At 41.8% G+C, this 19,824-nt stretch overlaps 1 protein-coding gene across 10 annotated transcripts in view; it reads right to left on the bottom strand.

Moving 5' to 3' along the window:
* Nucleotides 1–19,824, bottom strand: part of RAPGEF2 (Rap guanine nucleotide exchange factor 2) — a 274,024-nt gene that overhangs the window by 38,791 nt on the left and 215,409 nt on the right. For all 10 annotated transcript variants that reach the window (XM_008273491.5, XM_051831661.3, XM_008273492.5 and 7 more), the window contains 4 exons: nt 19,362–19,493; nt 9,262–9,439; nt 3,018–3,154; nt 2,243–2,401 (listed from right to left, as the gene is read on the bottom strand). In XM_008273491.5, the coding sequence (XP_008271713.2) occupies nt 2,243–2,401; nt 3,018–3,154; nt 9,262–9,439; nt 19,362–19,493 (606 nt within the window). The remainder of the gene's footprint in view (nt 1–2,242; nt 2,402–3,017; nt 3,155–9,261; nt 9,440–19,361; nt 19,494–19,824) is intronic.

The raw sequence follows: 19,824 nt of genomic DNA, 5'->3' as shown, positions 1-19,824 counted from the left end.
CTCAAAAAGGAGTAACTTTTATTTGTTCCTTAAAGGACAGAGGCCCCCAGCTCAAATGCTAGTGAAATCGCAACACTGCAGAGGCAGTTACAGAGCACCTGCTGAGACAGGGAAAGATGGAGAGAGGGAGAGAGGGAGAGAAAGACAGAGAGGGAGAGAGGGAGAGAGGGAGAGAGGGAGAGGGAGAGAGGGAAAGAGGGAGAGAGAGAAACAGGGAGAGAGGGAGAGTGGGAGAGAGAGACAGAGAAACAGGGAGAGGGGGAGAGGGGGAGAGAGAGGGGGGGGGGAAGAGAAACAGGGAGAGAGGGAGAGCAGGAGAGAGAAACAGGGAGAGAGGGAGAGGGGGAGAGGGGGAGACGGGGAGAGAGGGAGAGGGGGAGAGGGGGAGAGGGGGAGAGAGGGAGAGAGAAACAGGGAGAGAGGGAGAGGGGGAGAGGGGGAGAGGGGGAGAGGGAGAGAGAAACAGGGAGAGAGGGGGAGGGGGAGAGGGGGAGAGAGGGAGAGGGGGAGAGAGAAACAGGGAGAGAGGGAGAGGGAGGGGACGGAACAACCTTTAGCACTTCTCTATCTGACTTGGCTTCATTTGGTTTTACTCTTTTTTGGAGTACAATTCTAGAGCCAAAGTAGCGCTTCTGACCCCTTTTAAGTGCACATTCCAAGGCCAAATAAAGACTCTGGAATTCATCTATCATTTTGTTTTCCTCCTTTAGACTAAATATTTGAAAGATGACCACAGTTAGGATGTTTTTCGTTATTACATATTTAAAACACTGAATTCAGGTTTTTCTTCTCAGGAGTGTTCACCAAAGGTTTATCTAGCAAAATTGTTTTGATGCTGTAACATTTTATTTATAACAGTAAATTTAATTGAGTGATGCCAGTTTACATTGATCTGACGCTATAAAATGCAATTAGTTCTTTTAGAATAAAGTCTGTGCATAAGTTTTTCAACTCAGACTAATAAAAACAATGAGTAGTTAATCAGGTCAAATCTTGTTTTATTTACATGAAGACATTTTATTTTTCAAAGAAATTTTCTATGAAAATAAAAATTAGAAACAATAACAAAAGCATCTTAAATTTGTTTATTACTAATATAGAGGCCCCTGGTTAAATTAACTGTCATATTTTAACTTCATATTTGCTTTAGTCTAATATTAGTTTGTTTTTTTATTTTTTTTATTTTTTTGACGGGCAGAGTGGACAGTGAGAGAGAGAGAGAAAAAGGTCTTCCTTTTGCCGTTGGTTCATCCTCCAATGGCCACCACGGCCGGTGCGCCATGCTGATCCGATGGCAGGAGCCAGGTACTTCTCCTGGTCTCCCATGGGGTGCAGGGCCCAAGCACTTGGGCCATCCTCCACTGCATTCCCGGGCCACAGCAGAGAGCTGGCCTGGAAGAGGAGCAACCGGGACAGAATCCGGCGCCCCGACTGGGACTAGAACCCGGTGTGCCGGTGCCACAAGGAGGAGGATTAGCCTAGTGAGCCGTGGCACCGGCCTTACTATTAGTTATTTTAAATATCAACACTGATATTATTTCTCCTTAGCAAAAGTAATTTTAGAAGCATTTTTTAGCAGTAAGTTTCCAGTTTTTCATACTATGATTAATTTCCATGACTCTTCTAAAATTAACTCATTTATTTAAATAAAAACACTGCAACTTGTACCACATCTTTATTAATCTACTTAAAGTTTCATTTCAAAAGATGCATTTCACTTTAACATATTTGATGACTAGGTCATTAATTATTAGTGATGGAGATTTATAGAACTCTTGGGGGTAGGCATTTGGCACAGCTGTTGAGAAGCTCAAATCCCATATCACAGTGCCTGGGTTAAGTCCTGGCTGCACTTCTGATTCTAGTTTCCTGCTAGGTGTGTCCCGAGAGGCAGGGGGTGATGGCTAGAGTACTTGGGTTCCTGATAGCTTTGTGGGTGGGAACGTGGACTAAGTTCCAGGTTCCTGCCTTCAGTCTGGTCCAGACCTGGTTGTTGCAGGCATTTAGGGAGTGAACCAGTGAGTGGGAGACCTTTCTCTGTCTCTTTCAAGTAAATAAAATTGATTAATTAATAAAAATAAATCTCTTTAAAAATGTCCATGGCTGTGATAAGATTACAAATAATAGTTTAACGTTAATCTATCTACAAATCTAAAATATGACACTTACAAAGGTAGGGAAGTCTCACCACAACTGCATATAAGTGTTCTTTATTAAAAACAAAATATACATTTTTTAATACCTGGCAGTCATCCACCTTTGTCCTCATTACCCCTTTCATGTACTCTTTGTCCATGGTCGGAGAGACTCCAAAACTATTTCCCATGCATAATATCTCTGCCTTGCCATCCGGATAAGTCACTTCCACAGAACCATTGAGAATCACTGACCAGGAGTCCAGCTAGTTAAAAAAAAAAAAATGAAGACGATGAGAAAGCACTATTGTAGTCATGCTGTTCTAAGTGCTAGAGTGATTAAATGACTTCACTGATCCGCCATTGTAAACATGGAACCAAGAACTCAAATGAAGTGAGCTGCCTACCAAGTTCACAGTACAGGAACAAAAGCCACACGTCCACATATTTTCAAACACCTAGCTCAGACATTATTCTTCCAATTTGACCTTGCACGTTCTTCTTTAAACTGATACAAGGAAAAACATTTATTCTGCCTCCCAAAGTGCATGTTGAACAAAATGAAACAATTACCTCAATAAGAATAACGTTTTGTTCTAACAAAAGGCATTACAGGAACATTTAAGATGTGAAAACTGGAAAGTTAATACATAAAAAAAGTCATTATCAATATTTTATGTAATGCTCATATAATAGAAAATAAAACTGTGAGTTTGGAATACTGTGACATAAGAAAGTATATAATAAATTCTTGATTTATTCAAACTTATGATGTCTGCTTTTAAAAAGAAAAACAGTAAACAAAAAAAATTGAGTTTCTGTTCTAGGACTGTCCTAAAAGATCCTCAAACAGAAACTCAAGTGGTAGAGCCGTTCACTAACCTCTTCACCATCATTTAACACTATGGTTCCTGCTCTTTCCACCACCGCGAACACCATCACGGCACAGAGTTCTCGTCTCACCGACATCGTCATGTTGGCAAAAGCAGGCAACTGGTGCATGAATTCCAGGAGTTGTTCTGAAAAGCAAGCAAAGATATTCCTGTCAGAACTACAACTTTTATCCAGAAATGGTGTCATCCCCTTGTTGATCAGAAGTACCAGTTTACACCATAACTCAAATTTTACTGGCACTGATGTTTAGGACATTTCAGTTGAAGAGGGGCTATGATCTTACTAAGCTCACATCGAGAGCTGAAATGAAACAGAGCTCTGAGAATTATCCAACAAGTCAGTAAGTCCATCCCAGTGAAAAATAAAACAATCAGCAGAAGTAACTGTCTTTAACTAACAAATATCCCAAGGAATATCTGTTATGGATCTAACAGGCTCATCAAAATTAATCAATTAAAATTTACAATATGATCTGATAAATGCACATGGAAATTGATCCCAAAGACTGGCAAAAAAAGAAAAGTTTGGCCATTGCTTCTCTCGGCAAGGCTGCGAACAAACAGCTGACTCTGGGATAGATTGGGCTGTTGGCAAGGACGATTCATGGTGTCTCTAAGTCGCACATTCTGTACTTTTCGATCCTGTTTCACTACTACGAGGTAGCTTTACATTGCCTGCAAGGGCCTCTCCTGTATTGTTTTTCACTTCACAGGGAGGAAAGTGAGGTTCCAACTCATATAATTAGTGACATGAGTTGGGACTACGCTCCTCCAAAGCTCTACTGAACTTTATAGATAGTGATAAACAGCTTAGTGTGTATTGCCAGGCACTTAAATACATAATAGCTGTATTACTTTGGGCAAGTTGATGAACTTCCCTAAGGCATAGTTTTCCCATTTGTAAAAGACTACTATAATAGTCACCTTCACTGAACAGCTGTGAGAACCAAACGCAATGAAGATGATAAAGGCTTTAGCACCAATACCCAATAAAAGAGTACTGCTATTGTGGCATTTTTGTTACTATAGGCATGATAGCATTCGACCTCTCAGCTAAATAAAAACTCTACATTTTTTGTTCCTACATAATCAACTGCCCCTGTGTATAATCCCTCTATCTGTTAAGATTCACTTAAACATTTGACGTTACTGGATACAGTTAACTGCAAAAGCAAAGAACAACAGAGTTACATTCTGTGAAAACATGACGTTTCCAAAAGGAATGACAAGTGGGGTTTTCTGGCGAAGCTGGGTACGGTTCTGCTGTGATCAGATCTATGTCAGTCCTGCTGGGTGAGACTTCCTCACGAAGGGTCGCTCTGACAGGCATCCTGTCCAAAACGAAGGTGTTCTTCAACCCCACCCAGGGAGGCACTGCTGCAACAGCATTTTCAATAACAAAAAGATAAAACTATCAAAGCACAAAAACAGCTATGTTCTCTTGAGTGCCATTTGTATTTCTGGAATGGGTAGGTGTACTTGTGTCATGCTGTAAAGTGGACTTCCTCCTGGGGACAGCCCTGAAGCAGTTTGGATACAACGCTAAGTGGTGACCCGCCTTGCCCCACGTCTGGAAGGCAGGAATTGCTATTTTATGAATGCGCTGATCTTCGGATCTGAGATGTGAAGGCACCTGGAGAAGTCACGGTCTGAGACCAGCACGCTGGAGTCAGCTGCGGCCGCCAGCCTCTGCTTCCTGTCCCGTCAGCCCTCATCACAGAACGCACACTGTGCTGTTCTTCCGTCTCCAGCAGCTGCTGCCTCTCCTTGGGCAAGCCGAGATTTACAGGTTTAAGACAAACGTGAGAGCAGAGAAGACGAAGTGGGCAGAAAACACGAAACATCTTCACGCATACTCGCTCTCGTGATCTATGACGTGCTTCACACACGCTTCCTGCTCCGTGCACATTCCTGCTCTGTAAGGGGGTCACGAAGTCAGTTTCTGATTTAAGAGGAGTGACCAGCATGAAAGAAAATATAACAGGAGAGAAAATAGCCATGTTACACCTGCTACAGGATAAATACAGGAGGCAGCAAATTTTTTTGAAATTTGACCTTGCACGTTCTTCTTTAAACTGATACAAGGAAAAACATTTATTCTGCCTCCCAAAGTGCATGTTAAACAAAATGAAACAATTACCTCAATAAGAATAACGTTTTGTTATAGTCAACCTACACGATTCCCCAGGCTCAGCGGAAAACTCCGAAGTTCCACACATGCTTAACCAAACAGCACCTAAGCGTCTATAAGACTCTCCAAGACTCGACAACAGTATCATTAGCTTTGTGGTAACTTCTATACTAGTAGTTATTACATTGGAGGACCGAAACAATTTACAAAATAAAGAACTTTATTACCAGTCTTCATATATGACATATTACACACACACACACACACACACACACACACACACACACATTTATATAGAGAGAGTATTTGATTACAGGGAGCTCAAAATAAACTCTAGTGTGGATGCCACGGGTGGGGTATGAGGTTGAAGGGATTAGGGTGACCAAGACTTCAGAGGTCAGGACGGGTCCTCAGTTCCCAGGACATATGCAAAGCAGCGGTCACAGATGGGAGAAGAAGTGCTACTTTCTTTTCTGTTTCATGATAGAAATATTAGAATTATACACTAATGTACTAGGATGATATACTGTTGTGCTATATCCTATTTTGTTAGTTAAGGAATAATCCAGTTTATGAAAAACATTAATCTTAAAAACGTTTTCTGGTTAATGTGACACTAAAAACAAATAATCAGCTTATAGACACCACAAGCCGAAGCCAATTCAGAAAATTGCTTATCTTGGTTCGTCTGATTAGATTTTATATAAAAATACATAATATTAAATTTTTAAAAAAAAACATTCTGGAGTTTTTCTGGTAGGACACGAGGCAGAAGGATCAAGAAGTCCTTGAGTTAAAAGTAGCTCTCTCTACCTTAATATATTAAAGCGCCTTAAAACAAAAATATTCACAAGCAATTGGTGACTGAGTACTTACAAAGTTTGGAGTTTTAGAGTGAAAATGAACAGGATAAAGTCCCTCTCTTCAAAGTGCTGAAACAAAGGACCAGCCAAGAATCTTGGGGAACCCAAAGGAAATCTGCTCCCTTCTTGCAGTTGTTGAAAATCTGAGAGGCAGGTGTCTCACCTAGTGGTTAGGACGCCTCCATCCCACATTGCAGCGCCTGGCTTTAGGTCCCCGCTCCTGACTCCAGCTTCCTGCTACTGCAGGCTCGGGGAGGCAGCAGTGATAGCTCAAGCCATTGGATTCCTGCCACCCTCATGACCCAGCCCCAGCCATTACACCATTTGCAGAGTGAACCAGTTGATGCGAGTTCTGTCTGTCTCTTTCTCTCTGCCCTTTAAATAATCATATTTTTAAAAAGAACAAATATTAGTGATTTCATTTAATTTGACCTAAACATTCATGTCTGCACATGTGCAGTCACACACATTCTGTCCCCCGACCCCAGACTGTTTTGCAGGAGTGGAGGAAGGTTAAGTAGGAAGAGAAGAGTCTAAAGAAATCAATCACATAGATGTTTGTAGTTCATATAAAAGATGGCTCGTTTTAACAAAGTACTGGAGCATGAGTAAGATTTAGTGACAGTGTAACAGCAAACGAGCGCGAGTTCTCTCGTGTTGTTTAATTTTGAAGGTTACGCCGGCGCCGCGGCTCAATAGGCTAATCCTCCACCTTGCGGCGCCGGCACACCGGGTTCTAGTTCCGGTCGGGGAGCCGGATTCTGTCCCGGTTGCCCCTCTTCCAGGCCAGCTCTCTGCTGTGGCCAGGGAGTGCACTGGAGGATGGCCCAAGTGCTTGGGCCCTGCACCCCATGGGAGACCAGGAGAAGTACCTGGCTCCTGCCATTGGATCAGCGCGGTGTGCCGGCCACAGCACACTGGCCGCAGCGGCCATTGGAGGGTGAACCAACGGCAAAGGAAGACCTTTCTCTCTGTCTCTCTCTCTCACTGTCCACTCTGCCTGTCAAAAAATAAAAATAAATAAAAAAATAATAAAAAATTTTGAAGGTTACAATACAGCATTTTTCAAGATCTTGTGTAAACCAAACAACACTCTCAGTCCTTCTCGTTAAGGGTAATGATTTATTACTCCACATACATGTAGATTTGATAGCAGTAACCATCTGAATTGTCACTGCTTCCAAGCGATTTTGTATTGAAACAAATGTTATTTACCGTAGAGATTATACAGACAAGCTCATTTTTTTTTCTTAAAAGAGACAGCTTTGTATTTATATTTATTCACAGAAATAAGCACAGCTCTTGCTTTCCAGAAATTCTGGGAGAGAAAGCTTCTCACATATAAAGTGAAAGTCTTAAATTTCCAGGAATGACAAACACGCTACATATTTCAATAACGTGCACGTTCTTCCGCAACTGCGCTGCAATGAACAGATTCCACAGGTACGAAAGGATGACTTCCATCCACATCAATGTGTTCCATCTTGCTAAAAGAAAGAACACACACAGCTCCGAGCAAGGATTCTGGATTAAGATGCTAAACTGAACACACTGCAATGTAAATCTTTCTTTAAAGCTACAATGAAGAAGTTTTAAAAAGAAGTTGGCAAGGACAAAGAATGAGAGAGCGAAATCCAATTCTGGATGCTGGAAATCCCATAAACATGCGGTATCGGACCAAGAAAGCAAAATCCTGAATCCTTAGGGAGTAACACTGAGGACAGCGCTGTTCAGTGCTCACCCCTGTGTCCACTGGCCCAGCCCCGCTTCACCCGTCCTCACTGAACTCGCCACAACCTGCTTACCACACAGCCCCCCTAAAAGACAGAAAGACCGCAAGGACCTCATCTCTCTGGTTCCCCACCGACACGCCAGGAGCCACAGAAACGCTCCGTACACAGAAGCAGCGGAACCACACTGGCTGAAGACATACATCTCACATAGTCTGCAATTCTTAAAAACAATTTTAACTCAGTTTTGAATATCTAATGCAAGGCTCTGGTTTTCTACCTTTAATCTCCTCGCAGATAGTTGAAATATTAGAAGTTCCTCTTCACATGGCGGTCTACTCAAACACGGGCAGCAAGCCGATCGACCACACGCCCACACCCTCCTGTCCCTGATCCCATACACGTGGGGCATAGAATTTCTCCTGAAATACACACTGGCCCAAGAGCTGGGGCAGTGGTGGAAGCAACGCCAGGCAAGGGTGATTACGGATTTCAGAAATATGCCAGGGCAGATGACTCTCCAGAGAGGTTGACCTCAACCACTGTATTTATTCCAACAAAGAAGTCAGAGTCTGGGAGCCATCCCCAAACACAAAGCCATCCCTTCTCCAAGGGAAAGGCGGGTGAAGCCAGCTGAATTTTTAAGCTTAGGGTACAACTAGAGGCTAAACTCTGTAGCCCCCATGCTGCTACCCTGACACTTGGCTGAATTCCTCCACTAGTCTCCTCTTCACATGTAACCAGGGTAGAATCAGATTCACGTACGGAAGAATTTTACCCGCTGTGGCTTGAGTTGACTAATGTTTACCTACAGAACCATGAGCTTAACAGAATAATCTTTACAAGAAATTGATAGAAGAAACAGATCACTTCTAACTCCCCCCCACCTTTTGTCATAAACTAAGAAGCATGTGGGAAGGTTTTTACTAGGAAATTCTATTCAGTCTTTATTATTATTATTATTATTATTTGGACAGGCAGAGTGGACAGTGAGAGAGACAGAAAGAAAGGTCTTCCTTTGCCGTTGGTTCACCCTCCAATGGCCGCCGCTGCCGGGGCACTGCGCTGATCCGAAGGCAGGAGCCAGGTGCTTCCTCCTGGTCTCCCATGAGGGTGCAGGGCCCAAGGACTTGGGCCATCCTCCACTGCACTCCCAGGCCACAGCAGAGAGCTGGACTGGAAGAGGGGCAACCGGGACAGAATGCGACGCCCCAACCGGGACTAGAACCCGGGGTGCCGGCACCGCAGGTGGAGGATTAGCCTAGTGAGCCGCGGCACCAGCCCTATTCAGTCTTATTTATGCCTCTTGGAGGTACTGACTGGGTCAAGATTTTTTCAACAAACATTACTATTCACACAAAAGAAAGACTTTCAACACTGCTGTATACACAGAGAATTTAACAAACTACTGACTTCTCAAAGCCTCCATGTCTCACTCTACTGGATGAGACAACGGTCCCTCCTGGTATTCTGCATCACTCTCGGATGCCGTCTGTCACTCGAACTTACCAATGTCATCGTCCGTCCTGTCGATCGGGTCCTTCTCCAGGCAGTCTCGCACAATGTCCCTGCTCATCAGAGGATCCGACGCCCGCTCGATGTCTTCCTCATCGTCGTCGTCCTCGGAATCCACCGCCGTTTCTGGCAGCCCACTCAGGTCCATATCACCAGCCTCACTTTCGGTGGCCTTACACCAGAAAAAAAATTTTTTTTAACTATTCTAAGCAAATCAATTTTCTACTGCTTACTTTCATCCAACAACTATTTATGCATCAGACATTGTACTGCACAAAAGAACTACTTCAACAGAATATGAGTGATTTTTATCTCCTATTAAATGTTAGGTCAGGATTAATGTTTTTTATTTCAGTAATTACGATTTCTTATCTGAGCTGTCACATGGCATTTGAAGCAGAATTAAAGAGGAAAAAGATACTTGCTTTCATTCCACTTTTCAAAGAGAAGGGCTTAAGCTGAAAGCTCAAAGGTGACAATTTATTAATTATGAGCAGTTCCTTCTCCAGAAGACAGGTGTGAATTTGCCAACGTCAAGAATCACTTTTCCACATTAGATAGTCTTTATGACAAAGTGAACCACAAATCAAAAGTGATTTGATAAATATACAAACATATTATCGCTTGTTTAGATTATTCCAATGACCACACTCAAACTATAAATCAACAAATAGTTGGGGAGACCAGATCCCTAAAGATGACACATTCTGTCTTCCTTTAATCAAGTATAACTGATCGTATCACCAATGAAATTTCAAGCTACTAAGATACACACTAGGGGCTGGTGCTGGCATCTCCTATGCGTGCCAGTTTAAGACCCAACTGCTCCAACTTATCTTATGTTTTCAAATACACTACCAATCTTTATATGCATATTTTTTCTTTTAAAGATTGGTTTATTTGTTGGAAAAGGCAGAGTTACAGAGACAAAGACGGAGAGAACACTCCCATCTGCTGGTTCACTTCCCGAATGGAAGCAACCGCTGGCCAGGTAGAAGCCTGGAACTCCATTTGGGTCTCCCGGTGGGTGCAGGGGCCCAAGCACGTGAACCACCCTCTGCTGCTTTTCCAGGCATACTAGCTGGGAGCTGGAGTGGAAGCGCAGCATCTGGAACACGAACTGGCACCTATTTGGGATACTGGCATCACAAACGACGGCTTAACCCACTGTGCCACAAAGCCAACCTCCTTGCACATCTTTTAACATGTGCACAGAGTACAGACGGGCACTGTGGCACTGAAGACAGAAAACAAATTTCTCTTCAATAATTTCTTTAACTAAAGGTTCTTTAATTTTAAAATAGCTAGTAAAGACTAAGAGATGAAAAAAATATTTTTAGAGCATCCAAAATAAATCATTATCACTTAAAAGAATTATATTGAAGTCTTCCAAAGAGTACAGATTTTCAAATGTTCACTGGATCCATGTCACCAAATCTGAAACCTCATTTCTGGAAGTGATCATAGTTTGCTGTCCCTATGTTTTCCATTCTCTAAGAAATAACATCTTCATAAAAAATTCATTAAAACGGTAACTTGGAGGATTAGTTTTATTTAGGCTCAATATCCATTTTGTTTTAAAACGCTATTGAATTCTCCGAATAATATGTTTTAAAAGAACTTGATATTCAACAGATTTTCAGGAATCTACTACTAACACTGTCTCCTGAGGAAGGCATTTGGATGCTGAGTTAAAAGTTTAATCACATAAATTGCTTTCCAGGAAAAATCTCAACCTAGTGTCTGCTAACTTTATATTCACAGAATAAAGAAACAGAGTTCAGTGGCTGCAAATCGTACCGCTACATGCATCATGGGATTGTAGCGAGACTTAATCTCCACGAGCCCCAGTTTTACCATCTATAAACTGCAAATACAGCTTCTAGCCTCTTACAAGTCTTCTTTTGTATAAAATAAGGGAAAAGAAAGCCAGATACAAGCACAGGAGAAATCCCTTCCTTACACACTCTACACCTTACTACTTGTGCGCCTTCTACCTTTCTGCTTATCAGCAACGAGCCTTGAACACAACTATTATATGCTGATTGTTTTTAATGATTTATTTATTTAAAAGACAGAGCTACAGAGAGAAATAGAAAAAGAGATCTTCCATCTGTTGGTTCTCTCCCCAAATGGCCACAAGGGTCAGAGCAGAGCTGACCCAAAGCCAGAGGCCAGGATCTTCTGTTGGTCTCCCATGTGGGTGCAGGGGTCCAAGGATTTGGGCCAATTTCTACTGCTTTCCCAGGCCATAGCAAAGAGCTGGATTGCAAGAGTAGCAGCCAGGTGTAGAATTGGCACCCATATGTTTTCTGGCACCACAGGTGGGGGCTTGGCCCACTATGCCACAGTGCAGGCCCCTAACATTGACATTTTATATTTAAAGGGCATCTAATTATATTTGTCTCAGAAGGTAGCAGAAAGCCTTATATATTTCAGTAGGCAAGTAATTCTTGTACTAAATTAATCTACCTTATACATGTGTAGCTTCATACAGGTTTAGTTTCCTGGTAATATTTAAATAGTAATATGCTTTTAAAATTAATATTCTCGGGTAGATATTGAAAGCTCTATGACTTCCTTAAATAAAAAGGGACTATCTGGGGTAGTTGTCTGGCACATGGTTAAGGTGCCACTTGGGATGCCACATCCCATACTGGATTGCCTAGGTTTGAGTCCCACCTCCACTTCCAATCCAGCTACCTGCTAGTACATACCTTGGGAGGCAGTTGGTGTTAGCTCAAGTACATGGGTTCTAGCCACCCACAGAGGAGACCTGGATTAAGTTCTAGGCTGACCTAACCCAGGCCCAGCTGTTACATGCATTTGGAGAAAGAACTAGAGAATGTAAGATCTGTTTCTGTCTGTCTGTGTGTGTCTATCTATGTTTCTGTCTTTCAAGTAAGCAAAAAATAAATGAATAAATTTTAAAAGCGGATTAATTACATTCTGCTGTTGTGAATACAGTTCTTATGAACTGCTTATCTGGTATTTGGGGTGGGGGCATAAGGAAATCAAGAAAATGAACAGTTTTTTAAAAATAATTAATTGATTGAGTTTATTTGAAAGGCAGACAGATAGACACAGAGAACTCTCCCATCTGCTGATTCATTTCCCAAAAGTTCCCAACAGCCAGGGTTGGGCTAGGCTGGAACTACAAGAAGGAACTCTATCTAGGTTTCCCACACGAAAGGCAAGGACCCAACTACTAGAGCCATCAACGCTGCTTCCCAGGATGTGCACGGGCGGGAACCCGGATGGGGATCAGGGCCGAGAACTAATCCCGGGAACTCCAATACGGAATATGTATCCTGAGTGGTGTCTTAACTGCTGTACCAAACCTGAGGAAACTGCAAATGCTTTAAAGGCTCTTAAAACGAAAGTACTGGGACCAGCACTGTAGCACAGCGGGTGAAGCCGCCACCTGCACTGCCATCATTCCATATGGGCGAAGTTCAAGACCCGGCTGCTCCACTGCCAATCCAGCTCTCTGCTATGGCCTGGGAAAGCAGTAGAAGATGGTCCAAGTCCTTGGGTCCCTGAACCCGTGTAGGAGACCCAGAAGAAGCTCCTGGCTCCAGCCATTGCAGAAATTCAGGGAGTGAGCGAGAGGATGGAAGACCCCCCTCCCCCCTCCCTCCGTCGCTCTCTCCCTCTCTCTCTCTCTAAGTCTCTGCCTCTGTGTAACGCTGCCTTTCAAATAAAAGAATCTTTAAAAAAAGGAAAGTACTATGTCATAATAAAAATAACACACTGTAGGATTTTTAATCATTAAACACTTTAAAATTATTTCCAAAAATGAAGTTTTGCTTAGTAAACATCCCACACATACTTCTACATTTCAGAGGCTGTTTAGTAAGTACTCTTGATGCAAATAATTTCTATGCAGAATTTCAAACCTATATAATTAAACCAAATAGCAGTTAATTTAGACCCCAATATAAACTTAGACTAGAAAGTCACACTGAATGCTCTCAGGGATGTTAATGTAAGAAAGACAAGAGAGTAAGTAGCACCACATAAAACCATATATATGTGGAAAGTATAAAAATATATTTAGACATAAACATAATGGTTGCATTAAGTTTAGTTTGAATATCAGAATAGCTTATGTTTTTCTAATTACATGCTATCATAGATTTTCACTTCAATTTAGATTTTGAATTTATATATATATATAACTAAAGGCAAGGGACAAATTTTAAAGCTCTTAATGTAAATTGTTAGGTTGCTTTCCAAAAATTTCAATCTTACCAGGAGTGTATAAAAATGTCTGCCTATAAGTATTTAAATAAGAAAATCTGTGCTAATTTAATAGGCAAGCCAGTCTCGTTTTTAAGTCCTCATATGGAGCACTCAATTACCCCCATGTTTTAAATACTTTATTTAAGGTACAGACATTCGTATTTTTCTTTCCATCAACCAACTATTCCTGTCCTTTGAATATTTATTTCTATATTATGTCGAGTGTTTTTCTTATTGCTTTGTATAAATTAGTGACATTCTGACTTAAATCTTTGTCTCAGTTGATCCTTTAATTATTAAATGTTTGAAACATTACAAAATTAGAAGCTCGCTAAATCTTTAACTGAAATTCACTTTATTTATGATATAAAGTGACTATAAAGTGATTCCCCCACTTCAAAAAGTTCACTCCCCCACTCATTAACAAGAGGTCTTCAAAAAGTTTGTATAAGATATGTATTATGAAACAAACTGTGCACGAACTTCAAATCTTCCTCAACAATATGAACATAATTCTGTTTTTCCAGGAACCTCTGGAGCCTTGTTGTGTTTAATAACCCATGGCTCACTTCAGTGAGTTGTGAGGTTGGTGCTATCGCATGTCACATTCTTACATGAATTCCATTTTGCTTGAACTGTTTGATTTATTTTTGTTCAACTACTTCTAGCCCACCTAAGCAACCCACTGTGTGACAGTCACATCACTTAATCAGACCTTCTCCTGGCTGGAAGTGGCACTGTCTCGTGTCACTAACATAAGCGTTCTGCATTCTATCACAAGCTAGTGTTCTTTCACTTGCTTTCCACTTGCTTCTAGGGCCAGCCTCTCTCCACTCAAACAGGAGCTGCAGTCTAATGACTCTACGACCATGTCCAGCTCTCATTCTCCCCCATCAGTTTATATTCCCTAGCCTAGCTCCATTCCATTCACTGAACACATGCCTTCTGAACGTGTACAGTTTCCTGGCACTGCACGGTGCACTGGAGAGAAGACGTGCACAAGACGGGTAAGTTCCCTGCCTGCCTGAAGCCGTCATCCTGGAAGGCAGGCAGACGACACAGACAGCAAAAATCATTTCCATTGCAATCCAGGAAGAAAACAGAATGACCAGCCAAGGAAGGAATCAATACGTAGGACTCCTCTGTAGAGGGAAATAAGGAAAGAACGCTACGAGGAGACAACCCTGAAAACACAGGCAGGAGCTCAGCCTGGAGACAACGTACTGGAAAGCAGAGCACCAGCTTCACCTGACTGCGTGCTACACCCATTTAGCAAAACTTCAGTCCTGAGTGAAGCCAATCTTTGCTTCCTTGTGCTTACTGTGGAGAAAATTACTTAACAGGGCAGAGGGAGATCACTCCGTATTGAGGGCACCAACGCAATCGAGCCTCCAGTTTTCTGGCCAATTTGCTCCCCTACTCTCTGCAACCTTTATTTCAAAAACTTCCCTCTTCTCAAAACTCCCTACCCACCAACCCTCTCACTCTCCACCGATGAACTCCACTCTTCAGAGAGAAAACAGAGGCCACAGGACGGAACCCACTCAACTTCCAAATTCCTCGTGTCGAAGCTATCAGGATGTGACCCTGTTACAACGGGGGGGGGGGGGGGGTTCTTCTAAGGTTACTCATTCCACTGGAATTCCTCTCCTCCCACCGTCTCAGTAACATTATTCTACCAGTTTCTCTCTTGTACTCAGCCTTCAATTCCAACCTCTTTGTGTTCATCTCGTGAACACTTATACTCACTTCAATATGATGCTTTCCACAAACAAACAAACAAACAAACAAGACTATTTAAGTCAGAATTGCACAAAGATAAAATGTGCTCCCCTGGAAGATGGTTACTCATCCCCAAAACTGTTCAAAACAAGACTGAATGCTTGGCTGGTGGAAAGCAGTAAGTGATTTAAATATGAAATTACAAGTTAAGGGATGAAGGTACACCTAAAAGCTTGTAGAAAAAAGTATTCAAGTTCATTTTCATGCAAAAACACATTTTGAAATACACGCATAGTTGCCATAACATGCATTTTTCACAACCAGCCGAAGAGCCCTCATCTGTATGTACGGATTTCTAAAGTTCTTGATAACAAAAGAAACTTTTCTCGGAATTCTATTTTTCACAAACTTTTTAAAGTATCCATGCACATGTATCAGACTTCTCAGCTTGAGAATTACTGATTCAGAGAAAACAGGATTAGCCTTTACAGGATTTCTATTGAACGTTAAATTCTGCATAGCCAATCATTACATTTTTAGATACAGCTTTGGATTTTTATATTTTTTCTTTTAAAGAATTATTGATTCATTCAAAACAAGGCAGAGTTTCAAAGATAGAGGGAGAGTCACAGAAATCTTTCATCTGCCAGTTCATTCCCCAAATGGCTACAACAGGCAGGGCAGGGCTGGGCCAAAGCCAGAAGCCTGGAACCCCGTCCAGGTCTCCCATTCTTGGCCGTATTCCACTACTTTCCTGGGTGAACAAGGAGCTAGATCAGAAGTGGAGTAGTCAGGAACTGAACCAGCACCCACATAAGATGCTGGCATCCCCGGTGGCACCATAACATGCTGCACCACAGTGCTGGCCCCAGTCTGTAGACTTTTCTTGACAGAGGATATGAATGTATAGGCTACATGTCTGTGATCAAGTTTAAAATGAAGAGCCTTGGGGGCCAGCGCTGTGGCGCAGCGGGTTAAAGCCCTGGCTTGAAGTGCCAGCACCCCATATGGGCGCCAGTTCTAGTCCCGGCTGCTCCTCTTCCAATCCAGCTCTCTGCTGTGGCCTGGGAAAGCAGTGGAAGATGGCCCAGGTCCTTGGGCCCCTGTACCCACATGGAAGACCCAGAGGAAGATTCTCGCTCTTGGCTTAGGATTGGCGTAGTACCTCCGGCCGTTGCGGCCATCTGGGAAGTGAGCCAGCAGATGGAAGACCTCTCTCTCTGTCTCTACCTCTCTCTGTAACTTTTTCAAATAAATAAAATAAATCTTAAAAAAAAAAAAAAATGAAGAGCCTTGAAATTCAATCAAATGAATCAAAACACTGTGCTGGGAGATCCTCCTCTTCATCCATATCCAAAGATAAAGTCAGACGGCAGGCCAGTTCTGTCAGAGCAAGTGGGAACTCTCACCCACACTCTGGTTTCTCAGAGTCTGATGACAAGAAGTACCGCCAAGAACTTCCTCATGCCTCATCCAGCTACTCAGGGAAGAGCACATAAAGCTAAAACCAGCCCCAGGAAACGCCTCCATCCATGACACGAACGAGTTAGCACATGCTTATTGCACACGCTGGCCTTCCAGGGCACTCATTTATGCGTGCCTAATGGAAGGAAGCAGTGATAACTGCCGTAACTCCAAGTTGTATTCCCACTATAGATCTTCAAAATGTATAATCATTATTTCAAAATTTAGAGGACATGGGCTGGCATTGTGGTATAGTGGGTAAAGCCACCACCTGCAGTGCTGGCATCCCATATGGGGGCCGGTTTGAACCCCAGCTGCTCCGCTTCTGAGCCAGCTCCCTGCTAATGCTCCTGTGAAGGCAGCAGTGGACAGCCCAGGTGCTTGGGCCCCTGCACCGAAGTGGGAGACCTGGAGGGGAGCTCCTGGCTCCGGCCTGGCCCAGCCCTGAACATCACAACCATTTGGGAAGTGAACCAGTGGATACAGAACCTCTCCTGTCTAACTCTGCCTTTCAAATAAATAAAATAAGTCTTTTTAAAAAAAATTCAGAGGACTACACTTCTGCCATAATGTTACGATTACTATAAGCTAGAACGCAGCTTTTACTCACACTGTTCACTGCTTTGTGTAAATAAGCGCTTAAAGAAATGTTTTTTAAAAATCAGCCTCCAGAAATAGGCACAGGTGTGTGTTTGTGTGTGTATGCACACGTGTGCATGTATGTATGTGTGTATGCGAGTACGTGTACAGGGCAGGTAAATGTACCCTGACCCATTGCCATGTGAGACCCTTTAACATTTAAAATGGCATCAATGTCTACTGAGTTAAACTCCTAATGGATCAAAGTCAACATACAAATTTGTAATATGACCTTAAAGAGCCAGATCATTAAATTTCTTACTGCAAAAATAATAAAGAAATCTTTAATCAGCTAAGAATTTGCAAATGATTGCATCTGTGGCTAACAACACATTTTTTGAAAAATATATTTGGAGTCGGGGCTGGCGCTGTGGCATGGTAGGCTAAGCCTCTGCCTGCGGTGCCAGCATTCAATATGGGCGCCGGTTTGTGTCCCAGCTGCTCCTCTTCTGATCCAGTTCCCAGCTATGGCCTAAGAAAGCAGTGGAGGATGGCCAGGTGCTTGGGCCCTGCACCTGCACGTGAGACCTGGAAGAAGCTCCTGGCCCCTGGCTTCAGACCAGCTCAGCCCCGGCCATTGCAGCCATTTAGGAAGTGAACCAGGGTATGAAAGACCTCTTTCTCTGTCTCTCCCTCGCTCTGTCTGTAACTCTGCCTCTCTAATAAATAAATAAAATCTTTAAAAATATATTTTAGGAGCTATTTATAATATAAAGTTACTCATCAGGGAATTCAAAAATCATTAAATTATAGAAAAGTATGCACCTAATATATGATCTTTTCGAAAGAAAATTTATTTTCTAAGATCCATTAAATTTAGGACTTCAGTATATCTTACACTTTGGTATTCTAATTGCTTACTTACTTTCAGAAATTAAAAAAAATGAAACTTTCTGTGGCCTAAATGCATCAACAATCTTGATTAACTACAATGCTCCTACAGAACGGCACTTTTGCAGTCACTTCTTGTCACAATTCTTAGGAAGCCAAGAATTACACTTTGTAAAGTGAGTATGCTCTTTTTGTTTGAAGCTATCTCAAAGCCAACTTAACAGTTTGTATTTGAAGGCCCCCCAAAAATGATCTCTTTTGGTCTATTTTGGTCACTTTCCCTAAATTTGCAGATCCTAAGGCAATAAAGTATCATTTAACAAAAAAATTACCATTTTAAAAACATTTTTAAAATTTCATACTTGCAGCATTTTCCCCTATCTATCAATATCAAAAAGATTTTCCTCAGTTATATAGCTAAGTCTACAGGTAATTTTTTTTCACACATTTATTTATTTATTTGAAAGTCAGAGTTACATGAAGAGATAGAGAGACAGAGACAGAGAGAGAGAGAATGAATCTTCCATCCACTGGCTCACTACCCAAATGGCTGCAAGAGCTGGGACCGGGCCAAGCCAAAGCCAGGAGCCAGGAACTTCTTCCAGATCTCCCACATGAATGCAGTGGTCCAAGAACTTGGGCTGTCTTATGCTGTCACATATGCAACTCCTGGAAGTGGAACAGCTGGGTCTCGAACCAGAGCCCATATGGGATGCCTGGCATAGCAGGTGGTGGCTTTACCTACTATGCCACAAACGCCTACCCCTACAGGTAATTTTTTAAAAGCACAAGAAATACAATCTGATGACCCAATCTTAATCCCTCTCTCTTGCCATACTGAATATGAACTTTAATGAGAAAATTTGTAAAAGTATAATTCTGCAGCTTTCTCCTTGAGTAGCGTCAAGAAGGAGTTATAATACTACTATGCCCACAGTTAAGTGAACAAGATATTTAAAATAAGAGAAATTATTTCACTGCAATCATTCTATTTAAAATCTTGTTAACTGGTCATAGAAGAGGCTAGTTAGATAGTAGTTCTACTTCCTAAAATCAACTACAACATACTATGTGTCTGTGTGTCTATGTGTCTGTGTACTTATACTTACTATACAGAGTTTATCAACTGAGAACCATAAAACTCCTTGAAATAAATGAAAATGAAATGGATGACAAGGAAAATAGCTTCTTACCTGGTAGATATCAGAGAGACTGCTGCTTCCAGAATCACTAGTGATACTACATCCTGAATGGCTAGAAGAAACGTGGGTCACCTGTGGGTGGAGACTGTCAGTAAGGTGCAGTTTTGTGAAATCTGCAGGAAGCTATGGAAGGAGCAGGAAAAACTAAGATTACAATTTGAAGCAAGAACTCCAAGAAGACATTTCAAAATTATAACATTATATCTCATATACTGAGTCAAAAATGTTATTATGAGCTTCTATTTTTCAAAGTCACACATTGTAAATAGTGCCCTATTTACCAAAACTCACAAAATAAATTTTTAAAATTTATCAGCACACAATAAACCTTAAGTAACACTAAATTCAATGATTAAATAGGTGAGTTTCGTGAATACTTTGAACTTGATTGAGCATTTAATTAGTAAGCTTCAATTTTCAAATTATATATTAACGAGCAAATTAGTTTAACACT

The sequence above is a fragment of the Oryctolagus cuniculus genome, chromosome 8, assembly GCF_051225735.1.
Source record: "Oryctolagus cuniculus isolate XC-2025 breed Fujian yellow rabbit chromosome 8, ASM5122573v1, whole genome shotgun sequence".
In the NCBI taxonomy this organism is placed as follows: Eukaryota; Metazoa; Chordata; class Mammalia; order Lagomorpha; family Leporidae; genus Oryctolagus; species Oryctolagus cuniculus.
Note: the sequence above shows the minus strand (reverse complement) of the source record. Positions and strands in the feature narration are given on the sequence as shown.